Source organism: Narcine bancroftii, chromosome 1 (assembly GCF_036971445.1).
Source record: "Narcine bancroftii isolate sNarBan1 chromosome 1, sNarBan1.hap1, whole genome shotgun sequence".
In the NCBI taxonomy this organism is placed as follows: Eukaryota; Metazoa; Chordata; class Chondrichthyes; order Torpediniformes; family Narcinidae; genus Narcine; species Narcine bancroftii.
Window position 1 is genome coordinate 66658673 of NC_091469.1, and position 19592 is coordinate 66678264.

Sequence of the window (19592 nt, forward strand, 5' to 3'; positions counted from 1 at the left end):
CTTTCTCAACAGCTATTATTACGGGTGCTACTGAAAAAGAACAGAGATCTGCTATAACCATCCTCTTATAGACCTATTTCCTTGTAAAATGCAGATTACAAAATTTTGGCCAAAGCACTAGCTAATAGATTAAGGCAATATCTACCTAAATAGATACATCCGGATCAGGTAGGCTTCGTTTTAAAAAAAAGACACTCTGTGGACAATTTGGGTTGACTATTTAACATTTAGCCAAGTGTAAAGTAAACTCAAGTATAACTGTATCTCAAGATGCAGAAAATGCATTAGACTGACTAGAGTGGCTGTTCTTATTTAAAGTATTAGAAAAGTTTAGAATGGGCTGAGTATTTATTGATTGGATAAACTCTTTACCATAAGCCATAGGCCAAAATTATAACTAATAGACAATGTTGTCAATATTTCCTTTGAGAAGATCCAGAAGGAAGGGGAACCCACTATCTCCAGGTCTCTTTGTTCTGGCGATTGAACCGCTAGCAGAAATTATGAGGGACCCAGACATAAAGGGTTACAGAGTTGGCCAGGAAGAGCATAAAATTAATTTATTTGAAGATGATGTGCTATTATATTTATCTGACTCAGTCTTTGGCCAAACTACAGATCACAATGGAGAAACATGGGAGAGTTTCATTTCAGGTTACAAAATCAATTTGGAAAAAAGTGAAATCATGCCATTAACAAATTTTGATTAGGAAAGTTATCAAAAAGGAACCCAATTTAAATAGAAACTGTAAGGAATTAAATATTTCGGAATAATGGTAGATGATAATTTACAAAACATATATAAGCTTAACTATCTCCCTTTGCTTGGAAAAACATTTACAAAGATGGAAGAATATGCCTATCACTTTAGTTGGGAGAGTTAACTGTGTGAAAATGAAAGTGATGCCGAGACTGCAAGATCTTTTTTCCAGTCCTTGCCTAGAAATTTTTAAAAGATACTTAATAGCCATATAAGACAATTTCTTCGGAATAATAAAGTACCTAGGATCTCCATGGAAAAATTGACATGGAAATATAAATTTGGAGGTTTAAGATTACCAGACTAAAAATAAATTATCTAGCAGCCCAGTCAAGGATTCTCTCATCCTTTTTTGAAGAAGAGGGCTCTCCCTCATGGATCCAAATGGGATTGCATACAATGAGGGAGAGGCAGCAAAGGATTTTGTCAAATGGAACCTTCCACTTTCTACAGTTAATGTCTTTTCAGTGCGAGAGATGGGGTCCCACATTGATCCCACCCTCAAGCAATGAAGTGGAGGGGACGCTTTGACTGAGAAATACACCTACATTTATAACTAGGATGTATTCTGTTCTCCAAGGCGAAAGAGTTAAGACAGGCCTACAAAGGTCAAGTGAGAGGTGGGAGTCAGATCTGGGTGTCATAATACCAGAGGAAGTTTGCCTGATTGCTGTCTGGATAGTATATGACATCAACAATAAATGCGAGATATGGATTAGTACAATACATTTTTTTTACATCAACTATATCTCACGCCACAAAAACTACACAAATCAAAATTGTAAATATCAGAAATATGCTATAGTTGTGGCATTTAAATTGGAACCTTCCTACATTCCACATTGTTGTGTGCGAAAGTAAGACCATTCTGGCATTATATGGCTGAAACACTAACAAGAATAACAGGAGTGAGCTTTATATACGAGCCAGAACTGTACCTTCTGGGCAACTTTATGGAAGTGAGCATTAACTGACTATATTTCAAATTTGATTTGTTAAAATAGCCCTGGCTGTGGCCAAGAAGTGTATAGCAATCACTTGGAATCCGATTTTTCCCTAGCTATTGTTCAATGGGCCATGGAGATATGTAGCTGTATACCCATGGGAGAAATTTACTTACAACTTAAAAAATGATACTGTGGCGTCGGGACATCCTCATGGCAGACCGGCCCCGCGTGTATCGCCACATGGCGGGGCAGCCATAGGGAGATGGCGTCGTCAGGGGCTCACTCTGACTCCAGCCTCCCATCCAGTGCATGCCCTGGGCAGCGATTATGACATCACCAAGCACATGGTGACTGAGCTCGAGCTGCCCTTAAAGGGGCATGGGCTGAATTTGAATGAACAGTCATTAACGATCTTTGGTGTGGTGACTGCATTTTTCTCCAGCTGCTCACACCGCCACAGTGGTGACCCTGATGGGCCCAGATGTCTATCTGGACCCAGTTAATGAACTATCATTGCTCCTGGGGAAGTTTGGCCTTAATCCCCAGCAGCGTGCTTCCAGGCTCTTACACCTGGACGGGTTGGGGGACCGCAGCCCTTTAGCCCTCATGGATGAGATGCTGGCTCTGGCGGAGGATCATGAGGCGTGTTTCCTCTTCCGCCAGATTTTTCTAGAACAAATGCCAGAAGATATCCGGCTACATCTGTCTGAAGAAGATTTCACTGACCCCCATTAGGCCGCAGCCCAGGCAGATGACCTCTGGTGCACAAAGCAGGAAAATGAGGCAGCCCTCAGCCAAGTTTCCAAGCTGGGGCACCGTCAACCGCAGGATTCCCCCAAGCACAAGCCAGAGGAAACCCAGTCAACATGGTGCTTTTACCACCAGCGCTGGGGAGCGCAAGCCCCACCAACCCTGCAATTTTCAGGGAAACAGCCAGGCCAACCGCCGTTGATGGTTGCGACGGTTGGCCAGGTGAACAGCCTCCTTTACATCACAGGAAAATCCACGGGCCGCCAGTTCCTGGTGGACACAGGGGCCGAGCTGAGCACCCTCCCCCAACAGCGCTGGAGACTCGTATCTGGGCCCCCGTTCCAACTCTGCAGGCTGCCAATGGCTCCGCAATCAAGACCTATGGCAAACGAAGGGTGCAAATACAGATCGGAAAAAAAAGTTCACATGGAAGTTCGTGCTGGCTTCGGTGGGTACCATGCTGTTGGGGACCGACTTCCTGAGGGCTCATGGCCTCTACTGCTCTCTGTGGCGATAAATTCCACAGATTCACCACCCTCTGGGTAAAGAAATTCCTCCTCATCTCGGTCCTAAATGGTTTGCCTATTATCCTTGAACCATGGCCCCGGGTTCTGGACTCCCCCCACCATTGGAAACATCCCTTCCGCATCCATTCTGTCCAGTCCTGCCAGAACTTTATATGTCTCTATGAGATCCCCTCTCAACCTTCTAAACTCCAGCGAGTACAATCCCAATTTGCGCAATCTTTCCTCATAAGTCATTCCTGCCATTCCAGGTATCAGCCTGGTGAATCGCCTTTGCACTCCCTCCATTGCAAGAACATCCTTCCTCAGATAAGGCGACCAAAACTGCACATAATATTCCAGGTGTGGTCTCACCAAGGCTCTGTACAGCTGCAGTAAGGTATCCTTATTCCTATACTCAAACCCTCTTGATATGAAGGCCAACATACCATTTGCCTTTTTAACCGCCTGCTGTACCTGCACGCTCACCTTCAGTGACTGGTGCACAAGAACCCCTAGGTCTCACCTAGGTTTCACCGGCACTTGAAGTTCGCTTTGATTTCCGTTCCAGACTGGGTAAACGAGTTGCCCCGGGTCCTCCTTGAGATCAGAACGGGACCCAAGGAGGACCTGCAAGCCTCGTCGGCAGAGATTATTTACGGCATGCCACTCTCTCTGCCAGGTGAATTTTTCGGCCCGGTGGCCAATGCGATGCACAAGGAAAGTGAGCAGCTTGCGGACCTCGGCAAAAGACTGGTCAACCTAATCCCGCCTCCCCCATCACACCACGGCATCCGACCATCCCATCGAACCAAAGAACTGGATGTGGCAGTTTGTATTTGTCCGGAGAGTACCACAGGGGGCCCCCGTTGCAGCGCTCATACGAAGGGCCGTATAAGGTTCTCCAGCGGTCGGGTGGAACTTTCACCTTAGATGTGGGGGGGGGGGGGGGGGGTGGTGGGGGAAAGAGAGGAACTCTTTACTATGGACCACTTAAAAGCCGCTCATTTGGACTTATCCCAGCCGATGCAGACGGCTGTGCCCAAGCGGCAGGATGCGTAGCCGGTTCTGGGGGTGGGGAGGGGGGTTGTGTGGTGGTACACATCCTCATGACGAACCAGCCCCGCGTGTATCGCCACTTGGGGGGCAGCCATGGGGAGATGGCGTCGTCTCCAGGCTCCCTTCCAGCGCGCGCCCTGGGCAACAATTATGACGTCACCACGCACGTGGTGACTGAGCCCGAGCTGCCCTTAAAGGGACGTGTGCTGAATTTGAATGATCTTTTGGTGTGGTGACTATGTTTTTCTCTAGCTGCTTACAGCGCCACAATACACTCATTAAGATATAGCAGCCATACTTGGATTATGTAGGGACCCAATTATAAATTTAACCCTTCAATGTATTTATGTAAAGATGTGATATCCCAGAAAGAGAATCATGAAATAAAATGAGAGCTCGTGAAATTATGTTTTTGGATTTGTGGGTGGGGAGTGGGGAGAGAAAAAGTGGGAGGTTTTATTTTGTTTTGTAAACAATTGATATAAAAGTTTAAAGATTGTATGAATATATTTATGGAAAATGGAAAAATAAAATATTCAAATAAAATTTATGAACTGAGTATCCAATCAGCATTGGTTAGTTTCACCATCAACCAGCAAGTCAGTGGAATGCTTTGTGAAAATGTTCATCAGAATCAGGTTTATTGTCCTGAACCTGTATCACAGAATGTGTTCTTTTGTGGCAGCAGTATTATACAATACAATCAAAACTGCAATAAATTACTGTTCCACAAGTAGACTATTTAAAAATAAATAATGACGACCAAAGGAAAATAAAAGGACAAAGTGTTCAGAAATCTGATGGCAAAGGGGAAGAAGCCGTTTTCGTAATGTTGTGTGTGCGCTTTCAGGCTCTTGTACTTCCTTCCTGATGGCAACAGTGAGAAAAGGGCATGGCTTGGGTCAATGATAGAGGCTATTTTCTTGAGACACTGTCTAAAAGATGTTCTTTATGGAATGAAGATTAGTGGCCATGATAGCACTCTGTAGCCTTCTCCTGTCCTGTGCATTGGCACCTCCAAACCAGCAATGCAACCAGTCAGATTGCTCTCCACAGTACACCTGTAGAAATTTTCAAGAATCTTTGGTTACACACCAAATCTCTTCAAAGTATGAACAAAATATAGCCTCTGGCAAGCCTTCTTCATGATTGCATTGACATGATGGCCCCAGGATAGATATTCAGAGATGTTGACACCCAAGAATTTGAAGTTCTTTATCCTCTTCACTGCTGACCCCTCATGAGGTTTGGTTTGTGTTCTCCTGATTTCCCTTCCTGAAATTCACAATCAATTCTTTAGTTTTGCTAACGTAGAGTTCAAGGTTGTGACAACACTCAACTAGCTGAATTATTTCATTCCTGTACTCTTTCTCATTGCTGTTTGTGATTCTGCTTACAACCGTGGTGTTGCCGGCAAATTTGGAGATGGCATTTGAATTGATCCAAGCCACACAGTCATGGTTGTAGAGAGCAGAGCAGTGGGACAAGCAAGCATCCTTGAGGTGCATCTGTGTTGATTGACAGTGAGGAGATGTTGTCACTGATATACACTGATTGTGGTTTTCCAATGAAGAAGACGAAGATGCAGTTACAGAGGGATGTTCAGAAGCCCATTTTTAACTCCAACCAGTACTGTGGGGAAGATGGTGTTGAAAACTGAGCTGTAATTGATCATAAACAGTCTGATGTACATCAGGGCTGAGAGGGCTGAGAGGAGAAACAGTGAGATTGCATCTGCCGTGGAACAATTGTAGCAGTAGACAAAATGCAGTGGGTCCAGGTTTTTCTTGGGTACGAGTATTTCTTTGCAGCAGATGTGAGTGCTACTGGGCGAAAGCCTTTGAAGCGGTTCACCCTGCTCTACTAGGGCACCAGTATGATTGAGGCCCTTTTTTTTTTTCATTTTCTTTTTTTTTAATTTTTAATTTTTCACACTATAAACCATATTGACCAAGATACATACAGACATTTTTTTCTCTTGAATATATACAGTGTCATTTTCTCCCCCTTTGAAGCAGATGGGAACCTCTGACTGCAGCAATGCCCACACAAAAACAAAGTCTTCAGTTGTCAGGTTTACTACCAACTTTTGAATCAACATTTTTCTGATCCAAGGTGTCTCAGCTACAGATAAGAGAATCCAATATCGTAACTTAGGTTTACCACAGTTGCCAATCAAAGAATGCCAAGAATATTAGCAATACGAAAGCAAAAGTCTTATCTTCATGTTAATTGAGCACCTAAGCATCAATGGTGGTCATAGGATTAAAAAGAGCCTAGTATCAAGCAAAATACTTCACTACAGCTTAATTATGCAACTCTACTTAACATAACATAACAATCACAGCACGGAAACAGGCCATTAGGCCCTTCTAGTCCGCACCGAACCAAACACCCCTTTCTAGTCCCACCTCCCTGCACAATGCCCATAACCCTCCATCTTCTTCTCATCCATATACCTGTCCAACCTTTTCTTAAATAATACAATTGACTCCGCCGCCACTATTTCTCCCGGAAGATCATTCCACACGGCTACCACTCTCTGAGAAAAGAAGTTCCCCCTCATGTTACCTCTAAACCTCTGCCCCTTAATTCTTAACTCATGTCCTCTTGTTTTAATCTTTCCTCCTCTTAACGGAAATAGTCTATCCACATCCACTCTGTCTATCCCTTTCATAATCTTAAATACTTCTATCAAATCCCCTCTCAACCTTCTACACTCCAAAGAATAAAGACCTAATCTGTCCAATCTCTCCCCATACTCTAGATGCTTAAACCCAGGTAACATTCTGGTAAACCTTCTCTGCACTCTCTCCACTCTGTTTATATCCTTCCTATAATTAGGCGACCAGAACTGCACACAGAACTCCAAATTAGGCCGCACCAACGTCTTATACAATCTCAACATCACCTCCCAACTCCTATATTCCATGTAATGATTGATAAAGGCCAGCATACTAAAAGCCTTCTTCACCACCCTATTCACGTGAGTTTCTACCTTCAGGGAACGATGTACCGTTACTCCTAAATCTTTCTGCTCTTCTGTATTCCTCAATGCTCTCCCATTTACCACGTATATCCTATTCTGATTCTTCTTACCAAAATGAAGCACCTCACACTTATCAGCATTAAATTCCATCTGCCATTTTTCAGCCCACTTTTCTAAGCAGCCCAAATCCCTCTGCAATCCTTGAAAACTTTCTTCATTATCCACTATTCCACCTATCTTAGTATCGTCTGCATATTTACTAATCCAATTCACCACCCCATCATCTAGATCATTAATGTATATAACGAACAACAATGGGCCCAATACAGATCCTTGAGGCACACCACTGGTCACCGGCCTCCAACCTGACAGACAATTATCCACTAGCACTCTCTGGCCTCTCCCTTTCAGCCAATGTTCAATCCATTTGACTATCTTAAAATTTATACCTAAAGACTGCACCTTCCTAACTAACCTTCCATGTGGTACCTTATCGAAGGCCTTACTGAAGTCCATATAGACAACATCCACTGCGCTACCCTCATCCACATTCCTAGTCACCTCTTCAAAAAATTCAATCAGATTGATCAAACATGACCTTCCTCCCATAAATCCATGTTGAGTGCTCCTGATCAGACCCTGTCTATCCAGATGTTTATAAGTACTATCTCTAAGAATTTTCTCCATTAATTTACCTACCACAGACGTCAAACTTACAGGCCGATAGTTGCCAGGCTTCCTCCTTGAACCCTTTTTAAATAACGGAACCACATGCGCAATGCAAATACCTTGTGCTCCTGTGTACTTTCAAAGATTTCTGTTGTCCTTGCAACCACTTGCTCTTTATCCTTGACTTCCTGTTCCAGGACTGCAGTCCTTGTTCGCAGCTGATTCAATAGTTTCTCCCTTTCGTGGCACTCTGAATCCAGTGTGGCATTTTCTCGCCTCAGGGAAATTACTTCCTGTTTTGATCTTTGACACTCCTGGATATCACAGAGGACAGATTTTAAAAAAATCTTTATTTTTAAACAGAAACAAAAATATGAAAATGTAACATTTAAATCAGTATAGACCAAGATTAAATCTGAAAAAAAAAAAATCAGCTTAGTATGACAAAGCAGCACCATTAAAGGGCTTACTTTAATTCATTTCTGTAGAAACTTGGTTAACCAATCATTCTGAGCCATTTATTTTTTTTCTTAAAATCTGACTGTATTCTCTAATTTTACATTTAAACTATTAAAAAAATCTCTGACCAACCTCCTCCATGATGCATATTTTGGCTTTCATCTCTCGCATTGCAGATTCTGATTTGTATTTCTTTTCTGTCAGATCCTTGTTGATAGCTTCTACTTCAGCTATCCTTTTTTCAAGATGCTGTATCGTTTGACAATGTGCAAACTCGGTTTCTTTTTTTTGCTGCTCCCATTGCTGCTGGTAGAGCGTTTGAGCCTAGGAATTCAGATTAAAAAGCACATATCAATAAAGAGCAAACATACAAAGAATAAACTCTCTGCTATCTTTACTAACACTTAGAATCCAGACAACATTTCATCTGCAATTATGTAGAAGTAAAATGATACCAAAAGAGCAAATAGTTTTCTAAAGGTTCATGAAACGAACCCAAACATCTCTAACTGGCATTTTCTCTCTCCATTAAGACATTCTAAAGACTTGCCATCACATAAACATAGCAGCTTCTTATCAACTGATTTCTTACCATTAGTTTTGTACTGATAGTTCACAATCCTAAATCAAAAAATACTACTTTTAGAAGCCAAGTGTACTACAGAGAATATTATGCCTCTTGTAGTGCAAAATGTAAGCCCCTTATGTATTTGGGGGAAAAAAATTGCTTTTTACTTTGCCTAGAAATATATACTTCAGCATCATCTTCAGTCAGATTAAAACTCAGTTTAACTGTAAGGTAGTACTGTAAGCCATGAAGTCCATTGAAAATAAGAGCCAATATTTTGCTTGAAATACACTTATGAATCCCATAATCATGGATGCTCAACTATCATCTTCCAAAGAAATTTGATAATTACATTCAATTATTAAAAATATTATATGTAATCTGTGCATAATACAAAGGGGCATCACATGAACATTAACCTTCATAACATTTTCAAATTTGAGGGACTACATTGATATGTTGGTGGTTGCACAAAACTTTTTGGGAGAGCAAACAGTGAGGCAGCAGTTCACCCATTTGTTTTACTGAAGTATGTTACTTTTTAACACTAGCAATTCAGAGCCATTCATTCTGCAAAGGGTTCTGACTCGTGTAGAAAATATTTGTTCTGCAGTATTTCACAATTTTGAGGACATTCCTTCTTAGTCAGATGTTTAAATTCTTCAGTACTTTACATTCACAAGTTTTACAGTTTTGAATTTTGTTTTCCAATGATCAATTCACGCATTTTCTCACCTGTAAAGCCTTTTCCCGTTCTGTGGTAACTTCTTGACTGTGTTTGTTTGCTATCAAATTAGTATGTGTTGTCCATTCATTACGTAACCTGTCCAGTTCTTTACTCTTTTCTGCCAAAGTCTAAACATGAAAATTGAGCAGTAAGTGATATTAGTCAATTATAAATGATGTACTGTCTTTCAAGGGTTGATGAGAATTTAGTCAGATTTTCGCTTTTGACTATGATGAATCATCAGATGCTTCCGCTCATCTGAGGTGAAGATTGACAGGGGTAAAAAGGTAAATTTGAGAGCTAATGGTACAAATAGTCAGAAAATTTCCTGACTTGTTTTTAAAGTGATGCTGAGTTTAAGATTCCAGTTTGGACACGAGTTTATTTGGGACTGTGGTATTTGAGGCAAATTAGATGTCATTGAACAGTAGCCTGAAATATGTTCCAGGGCTGAGAGGAAGGCAAGAGAGGTGGCACATGCCACTGAAGTGGAAGGCTGGCTGGGAAGCTAGAGTTAATGTATGCCATGACCAGCCTCTCAAAGCACTTCATGATGGTGAAGGTCAGAGGCAGTAGACACCTAATGCCAAACATTTCAGACCAGACTAAGACTATATTAAGTAAAACTTTAATTTTATGATGCACAATATATCTTAATGTTTCAATTTTCCTGTCATGATGCAACCACAACCAAGATTTCTGTATACAAACCTGTTGAGTAATGCTTAATTTTTTCATCAGGTCTTCCTCTGTTCGACGTAATCTTTCATGTAGTGAACCATTTTCCATCTGAAAAAAAAATTAAAATAGCTGTATTTGATCTTTTAAAATGGATTTCTTATTTGTATGGTTAATGCCATTTTTCACAGCCTGATGTTTTCGTATCACTTAAAATGAAGTTATTTTTCATCTTGAGCAATACATAAAAATAAACATCTGAATTAAAAACCTTGCATGCAGCTTGTTATTTGCTAAATAAATTTTATTACTTTTGCTTACAGATCATTTGGAAAGGCTATGTAAAATATAATTATACTTTACTCTCTTCAATAATAATTAAATAGTTTGGTCAAAGAGGCAGCATAATGGAATAAAAGGACAGAACGTTCTCTGCAACATACTTTCTTCATACTGGGGTAAGAGCTCAGTCATGGTAGGAAGTAAAAGTGACAATAATAACAAGCCTTTTACAAACTAATTCCTGCATAGATCACGAATTTCTGCAAAGCTTCAGTAATAACTAAAAACAAAATGATGGACATTTTGAAATCCTAGACCACTCATTATTCCCATCCAAGAATAACCAAGTGCTTAGTTTTTGAGATCAAATAATATGTGGTGCTTTCACAGTACCATAGAATCAGGGAAAGCAAACTACAGCTAGGCAATCTCTCATCCAAGCATAAGTCAACAAGATGGACCCCAGTAGTGAAATGCCAACTATGAATGATAAGTTCAAGCTATTACATCTTTGTGAAGTCCAGTAGTTAAAAATAAGGTAATTATCCATAATAACACAGAAGTCAAACAACAAATCTACATAACCAGATTAGAAACTCTTGTAGAAATGCTCACATAATAAATCACTGTAGAAACTAACCTTAATGTTCTGAAGACAGACTGCCAAATATTTCTTGATCTCATTATCATTTCCTGGAAGCAGCTTTAAGGAGAGATGTGTGAGGTGTTTGAATGGATTAGTTTCTATTACATTTAAGCTTGCAGGCATGTGATCCAGTGCTGGAGACGGAGTTACTAAGTGAAGTGTAAACCTTTTGGAGAGGGGACAGGAAGAACAACAGATGAAATAAATTTAAATGAAAAATTATTGAAAGACAATAAAAACAAAGTTTAGTTTACATGTTGATGTAGCAAAGTATTGTTGAAATAAATCATAAAAATACATGGAAAATTAGCAACTAAATCTCGTCTGTTGGATAAAGGTTAACTGTACACTGGATAACAGGAGAATTTTTGATTGCCCTTTTCTTGTAAAAAAAATTTAATATCCACTCATAGGGGTAGACGTGGGCTTGGTTTAAGACCTTATCTAAAGGACAGCACCTTTGACAATGCATGAGCCAGACCTCTACAGTGATGCTTACATTTATAACTTTCTAACTCAGACCAAGAGAGATATAGCTGAACTGGATTATTTCAATAGAGAAAATAAATTATATCTCAGTTTGCTACTTTGTCAATGCTTGATGATTCTGAAGCTACTTTGTCTGTCTTTTGAAGAACAGATGGTACAAGGTGGGCAACTGAACATTCAAAGGGCACATACGCTTGTGGAAGGCGACCAAGATGACTTCAACATAACTTGCATTCAATGTCACCTCCAATTCTGGTTATTTATACTTCTGATGCATCCACATTGCTGAAGACTCCATCACAGCTAGGTATCCAGCAACAAACTGTTCCGAGCATTTCCACGCAACTGGTTACCATTTCAATTAAAATTCAATCCAATCTGGAAATGAAGTGCTCAAATGTCATTGCATTTAAATGTATGCTGAAACCTGGTGATGATGCCAAGCAAGATGGAATAAGTGCCCATCAATAAAATCTAACCCCAGTCCTTGTTTCCCTCTTTGTACACAGGTAGAAAAGCAGATTCTGCTTGCCAATATATTCATGGATATCTTCAACAATTCACTCTTGCAGGACGTGGTACCCACCTGTTTCAAACAGGCCTTGATTGTATCCATGCCCAAGAAAAGCGTGATAACCTGCCGAAATGACCACCGACCAAAGGTACTCACATACACAGTGATGGTGTTTTGAGAGGCTGATGTTGAAGCACATCAGCTTCTGAGTGGATCCATTCCAATTTGCCTACCACAGTGACAGGTCTCTGGCAGATGCCATCTCACTGGCTCTACACAAAACCCTGGAACACCAGGACAGCAAAGACTGATAAATCAGGATGCTTTTGTTGACTACAGTTCGGCATTCAACACTATCATCTCCTCAAAATTGATCCGCAACTCTAAGACCTGGGCCTCAATACCCTACTGTGTAATTGGATCCTGGTCATCCTCACCTCAATCTCTATCAGTACCAAAGCACAAAAGACTGTGTTCTTGGCCCACCTGCTCTACTCACTTTACACCTATGACTGTGTGGGTCTGAACAACGATACCATGGTAGTGGGTTGTATAAAAGGGGGCAATGAGTCAGCATATAGGAGGGAGATTGAAAAAGGCTGAATGATGTATTAACAACAACCTCATACACAAAATCAGCAAAACCAAGGAGCCGATTGTAGACTTTAGCTGGAGAAAACCAGAGGTGGGATCAGAGGTGGGAGGTGGAGAGGGTGAGCAAATTTAAATTCCTGGGAGTCATTATTTTGAAGGACCTTTCCTCTATCCATCTGGCTGGAACTAGAACTAAAACTGAATAAAAGATCCAACAATGTAATCAATAGTTCAAATGCAAACAACAAGATACATCTTGGGGATAAAAACACAAGGATGAATTACTTAACTGCAGCAGATCAACGATCACTATCCACATTTGTGAAATGACAGTTAGGGGACGTGGCCATGCAAATGACTCAGACAGACGGTTTTGATTGAATTCTCCGTGAAGAATATTAAAAAAGATAGTTAAAATCATAAAATTAAGAATTTTTCACAAAAAAATGGACAAAACAAGTACTAAGAAACCAAGCCAGCTGAGAACAAAAATTGAGGAAGTTTCTACTTAGCCAGGAACATAGTGCGAAAGCCCGAAAAGGAGCTTATTAAGAGTGGCCTCGTGACCAGCAGACCATGGCAGAGTTGGGGAGTCGGGACAAGAACTAAATATTATCCGAGAGAAAATGGCAAAACTTGAGCAATTGATTTGCAGGTGTTCAAAATTGTAATGAGAGACATGACTGACACAATGACTAAAATTAAAGAAATCGTTGAAGACTTATTGGAAAGAATGAACCAAGCAGTAGATAAGATAAGCTAAAAGCTTTGGAAAAAGATGCAAAGAAATGGGAGGCAGACAGACAAGGCCTGCTGGACAAGATCAACCACATGGAGAATCTTAGCAGATGAAATAATGTTCAAATTATCAGACTGAGAGAAGGAATCGAGGGAAGAGATCTGGTAAAATTCTTTGAAACATGGATCCTTGAGAGTGCTGGAAGACAAATTTAAAGAAAAATTACATATTGAAAGTGCTCACTGGACCCTCGGATCCAGGAGAGCTGGTGATCAGCAACCACGACCGATCCTAGTAAGACTTACGAGTTACCGGGAACAGGAGACAATTCTGGGAGCAGCATAATAATGGCCCACCTGAGATTGCCATGAAGTAGTGATATTTTTCAAGATTTTTTGTCCTACTTTGATTAAGCAAAGGAAGGAGTTTGACAATGTAAAAAGACAATTGCGTTCCAAAAACATGAAATATTCGATGATATATGTCGCGACTCTGAGGGTCAAAGTAGCAGAAGGCAATTGGCAATTTTTCAAGACTAAGAACGAGGTGGAAAATAGTAAGGTTGCCAAATAAGACAACTCTGGATAGATAATGTTTACAACAGGACTAAGTAAAAGTTGTATTTTTTTAAAAACCATCTTGTATTGTTGGAAAGTAAATTTTATTGAAATGTTCAGAGACCTCAGTCAAGAGTGAAAACTTGTGAAAAATAGTAGCAGGCTGGAGAATCCAGTCTAAGGGGGAGAATGGCACCTGGAGCGAAGTATCTATTAAAGATGGCAGTAAAGGGAGGTGTTCTTCTTCCTCAAGAGATTCCACAGACATTTTTCATGGGCTTTTGGGGTTTCCGGTTGAGGTCACCATCAGGGCAGAGACATTGTATGTATTTTTTAAAGGGGAAAGATCACTATATTATTTAAACAATCAAAAAGGTTTTAATGTTAAACAATATTTGTTTGAAAATCATTATGAATAGAACGCTAAAATGTTGAAAAGGAAGGACTTTTGTGAATTTATTAAGAGACAGATAGATTTATTTTGTGAAACGAATCTACTGATAATATCTTTTTAATATGGGATACACTTAAAGCTTATCTAAGAGGACAAATTATTTCCTATAGAAAAAATCTTGCTATGGAGTTGGATGGTTTAGACATAACAAAATTGGAACAAGAATATCAGAGAACAGGGTTACAAGAAAAATATAGACTATTAGAGAATAAAAACTGAAATATTACAAATGTATAGAACAAAAAAAACAATATTAAAAACTCTACAAAAATATTATGACTTAGGGAAATGGGAGCATAAAGTTTTATCAGTTAGAATGATAAATGCAATAAAAATGGGCAATATAACATATAATCAAAAAGAAAGAAATTATATTTTTAAACAATATTAATTGAAACTAAATAAATCAGAATTATTAGGAAATGAATTAGGATGAACTTCTAAAATTAGAAGACAGAGAATTAGTTGATTTAGGTGCCCCTTTCACAAGAGAAGAAATCAAGAAAGCTTTGGATACTTTACAAGGTAACAAATCTCCGGGGAGGATGGGTTTCCTCCCGAGTTCTATAGACAATTTAAAGATTTATTGATGCCTCTTATGATGGATGTATTGGACTGGATGGTGGAGACCCAGACGCTTCCGGAATCTTTCTCAACTGGTATAATTACAGTGCTACCGAAGAAAGGTAGAAACCCATTAAAAAATTTCATCATCTAGACCAATATCACTTCTGAATGATGATTATAAAATATTGGCAAAGGCACTAGTTAATAGATTGGGACATTATCTACCAAGTTAATACATACAGATCAGGTGGGATTTATCAAAGTAAGACATTCTTCAAACAGTCTAGGTAGACTATTTAATATAATACATATGGCAAAATCAAAGTTGAATCCAAGTATAACCATCTCCCTAGATGCAGAAAAAGCATTTGACCAATTAGAATGGTCTTTCCTTTTTAAAAAATTGAAAATATTTGGTATAGGCAAAAAATTTATAAATTGGTAAGAACTCTATCATAAACCACAAGCCAAAATTATAACAATCAAAGCTTTTCTTTTGAGTAGATCAAGTAGACAGGGGTGTCCTCTGTTCCTAATGCTTTTTATCCTAGTTATGGAGACACTGGTGGAGATTATAAGGTGCAATCCAGATATTAAAAGCTTCAAAGGTAGACAGGAAGTACATAAAATTAACTTATTTACTGATAATGTGCTATTATATAAGTCTGACCCAGCTGAATCCTAGATAAGATTATAAATAATATTAGAAAAAAATGGAAGAGTATCAGGTTACAAAATAAATATGGACAAGAGTGAGATAATGCTACTGAAGATTTTTGATAATGAAAGATATCAAAAAGGTAGAAGATTTAAATGGAACATAGATGGAATCAAATATTTAGGAATAATGACAGATAATAATTTACAGAACTTGTACAAATTTAATTACACTCCTCTTTTAGAAAAAAAAGATTTAGAGAAATTGAAATACCTGCCGATTACTTTAGTGGGAAGAGTAAATTGTATTAAAATGAATGTGATGCTAAGATTACAGTACTTTTTCAATTGTTGTCTAATGCACTACCTAAATATTTCTTTAAATTATTAAATAATTACATGAGGCGATTCCTATGCAATAACAAAGCTAGGTGGACTTAGGCTTTTGGATGTGAAGAAGTACTATTTATCAGCACAAGAAGATTCTTTGAAAAAGACAATTCCACCTCTCCCCCCACTCCTTGGATCCAAATGGAATTGAATTCAATAAAAGAAGAGACTGTGAAGGACTTTATTTACAAGTGGAATGCTAAGTTAATAACAAAAAAGACTGATAACTCTAATATTAATACACAAGATTAAAATATGGCAAGAAATACAGGGAGTTAACTTCTGACCTAAGCGAGTTATGCCCACCCATACATACGACCAAATTTAAAAAAATATTTATTAAAACTACTGTACAAGTACATATTTTGTATTAAAAATACTGCATGCAGAGGCCCCCGGTCCCTGCAGCATCCTGAAGTCTCCGTTCCCCGTCAGCAGCTCAGTTTTAAAAAAAAGTTTCTTAGTTATTCACAACTAAACAGATTTCTTGATTTAAAATATATATGAATTTAATTGTTTTTATAAAACAGTCCATCCAGGAGCACAGAATATAATCTAGTGAAAGATTTCAAGAGAAACTCACTATTATACTCCAAGCAATATAATTAGAATAAAAACTCACCTTGGAACATCTTTGCTTTGTTCCCGAATGCATTGGTCCAAAAGCTCAATGAACCGCTGAGGAAATGCAGAAAATTCAACAAGCAGCCCTTGCTGATTCTTTAAACTGCAAAATTAAATGAACTTCATGTTACATGGTATAGTTTTAAAAAAACACAGAAGAAATCCAAATGGTCCAAAAGGGTTCACCCCCCCCCCCCCCACCTTGTATCATCTTATCCATCAGCATAACAGACTGCATCTTTATCCCCTGTACAGATTCTTCAGCCCATAATGGTGTGCCAACCTATCTAAACCTTGTTCACAGCAATCTAACCCTTTGGTACCTTATACCCACAATCCTCTATTTTTCTTACATCCATGTGACTATCCAAGAGTTTTTTAAATGTCACTACTGGACCAGCCTCCACCACCATCACCCCTGGTAATGCATTCTAGGCACCCACCACTCAGGTGCAAAAAAACTTGCGTCATAAAACTTTTCTCCACTTATCTTGAGCAGATGACTTCTGGTACTTCCAAGTGTCACCCCAGCAAAAAGATACTGGCTACCCACCCTATCTATGGTTTTAATAATCTTGTACACCTCTATAAAAGCCATGCACCATCCCTTGCGATGAGACCGTTTGGAAGGCCCAAGAAGTGAAGAGTCTCAGCGCAGTGTAATAACACAAGGACCTTTATTTGCACACGGGGGTGTGGGTGGGGGGGGGGGGGGAGGAGAGTTGCAACTGGAATAAGGATAGGGCTCACAAACAAGATTAGACAATTCAAATGCATTGGTCACAGCAAAACAATCAATATTACCTACTATTCACACTTCCCAGAGATAATACGAAAACATAACATAAACAGTACCCACCACCTCGTTAAGTGATAGGCACTGTACCTTGATTGGTTATAGATGTTTTACAATAATATAATATTAAACAAGTCACAACAGTCCTTTCTTAAGCATGCACCATTATAGCTTGACCCCACCCTTTACCGGCAGACACCTTACAATCTCTCCAGCATCACCCATGACTCGCCACCTGGAGTGGAGATAAGGTTCGTTTATGAAAACAGGAAGACCTTTTCCACATGGTGGGGTTTATACTGCAGCCAAGGGGCCAGTTCAGGTATGCCCAAATGAGGCAAGGTGATCAGGAGGGTCAATTTCAAGGCATGTGCTCACCTGTAGGTGGCCTAGGCCTTGATTGGCAAATGAGGAGACTTTCAACGAGACTCCTGCCAAAGGGCACACATTACCCTCCTCGTTACATCCTTTGTTGTTCTTAGACATTCTTCAATCCAGTCAATATCCTGGTGCATCTCCTCTGCACCCTCTCCCCATTATTTTTCTTTACTTCAACTGGTACAATATTTTTTTCCCTAGTGAATACCGAGGAAAAGAAATCATTTAAAATTTCCCCCATCTCCTCTGACTTTTCACATAGCCTACCCTCCCTATCTACAAGGGGTCCAATTCTATCCCTCACTAATCTTTTACTTTTAATGTACCTATAGAAACCCTTTGGATTTATTCTTACTCTGCCTGCCAAAGCCTCTTCGTGCCTCTTTTTGGCCTTTCTAATTTCTTTCCTAAGATTTTTTCTACCCTCCTTGTAGTCCTCTTTCAATTTCTCATCACCCTGCTGTTTATGCCTCTTGTACACCTCCCTCTTTCTCCTAACCAAATTTCTAATATTCCTCGAAAACCAAGGCTCCCTATGACTTCCAGCCTTTTCTTTGAGCCTCACTGGGACATATCTACTCTGTACTCTCAAAATTTCTTCTTTAAATATTCTCCATTTTTCATTTACATCCTTTCATGAAAAAAAAATCATGTCCCACTCAATACTCCCCAAAGCCATTCTCATTCCTTCGAAGTTTGCTTTTCTCCAATCCAGAACCTCAATTTTAGGCCCTTCTTTGCTCTTCCCTAAAACTACCATAAAACTAATAAGAGTTCTGATCACTAGACCCAATTTGTTTTCCAACATTAACCTCAGAGATCCAGTATTACACTGTCCCGAGTCGGTTCCTCTTCGTATTGATTAAGAAAACTATCTTGCACACATATGACAAACTCTTACTGTATGGGTATCCCAATCAATGTGAGGGAAGTTAAAATCTCCCGTGATCACTGCCTTATGTTTATTACACATATATGCTTATCTCCTTACAAATTTGTTCTTCCAATTTTCTTGGCCCATTTGGTCGTCTATAATACACTCCTATTAGTACCCTAAAAATTCTTCAAAAACCTCATTTGCCTGCATTAAATTCCATGTGCTATTTTTCAACCCATTTTTCCAGCTGGTCCATATCGCTCTGCAAGCTTTGAAAACCTTCTCTGTCCACAACACCTTGAATCTTATTGTCATCTGCACAATTGCACATCCAATTTACCACATTATCATCCAGATCATTGATATAGATGACAAACAACAATGGTCTCAGCACCGATCCCTGAGGCACACCACTAGTCATAGGCCTCCAGTCCGAGAAGCAATTATCCTCCACTACTCGCTGGCTTCTCCTGTCCAGCCATTGTTGAATCCAGCTCACTACTTCACCATGAATAACTAGCGCATGAACCTTCCATGTTGATCCTTGTCAATGGCCTTACGAAAGTCCACGTGGGCAACATTCACAGCCTTTCTTTTGTCAACTCTCCAGATAACCCCCTCGAAAAACTCTACATAATTGGTTAAACAAGACCTACCACACATAAATCCACGTTGACTATCTGTAAACAGTTTCTGGCTGTCTAAATAATTTTATATCCAATCTCTTAGAAAACCTTCCAATAATTTACCAACTACTGACATCAGGCTCACCAGGGTTACTTATGGAGCCTATTTTAAACAACGGAACAACGTGGGCTACTATCTAATCCTCCAGCACATCACCTGTGGCTAAGGACATTTTAAATATTCCTACCAGAGTTCCTGCAATTTCTACTCTAGCCTCCCTCAAGGTCTAAGG

General features: G+C 39.5%; 1 protein-coding gene across 3 annotated transcripts in view; it reads right to left on the bottom strand.

Annotated features, from left to right (window-relative positions):
• Window positions 1-19592, bottom strand: part of sass6 (SAS-6 centriolar assembly protein) — a 90032-nt gene that overhangs the window by 16474 nt on the left and 53966 nt on the right. For all 3 annotated transcript variants that reach the window (XM_069929084.1, XM_069929092.1, XM_069929101.1), the window contains 6 exons: window positions 16621-16725; window positions 11032-11203; window positions 10143-10220; window positions 9440-9559; window positions 8269-8460; window positions 7797-7991 (listed from right to left, as the gene is read on the bottom strand). In XM_069929084.1, coding sequence (XP_069785185.1) covers window positions 7797-7991; window positions 8269-8460; window positions 9440-9559; window positions 10143-10220; window positions 11032-11203; window positions 16621-16725 — 862 coding nt within the window. The remainder of the gene's footprint in view (window positions 1-7796; window positions 7992-8268; window positions 8461-9439; window positions 9560-10142; window positions 10221-11031; window positions 11204-16620; window positions 16726-19592) is intronic.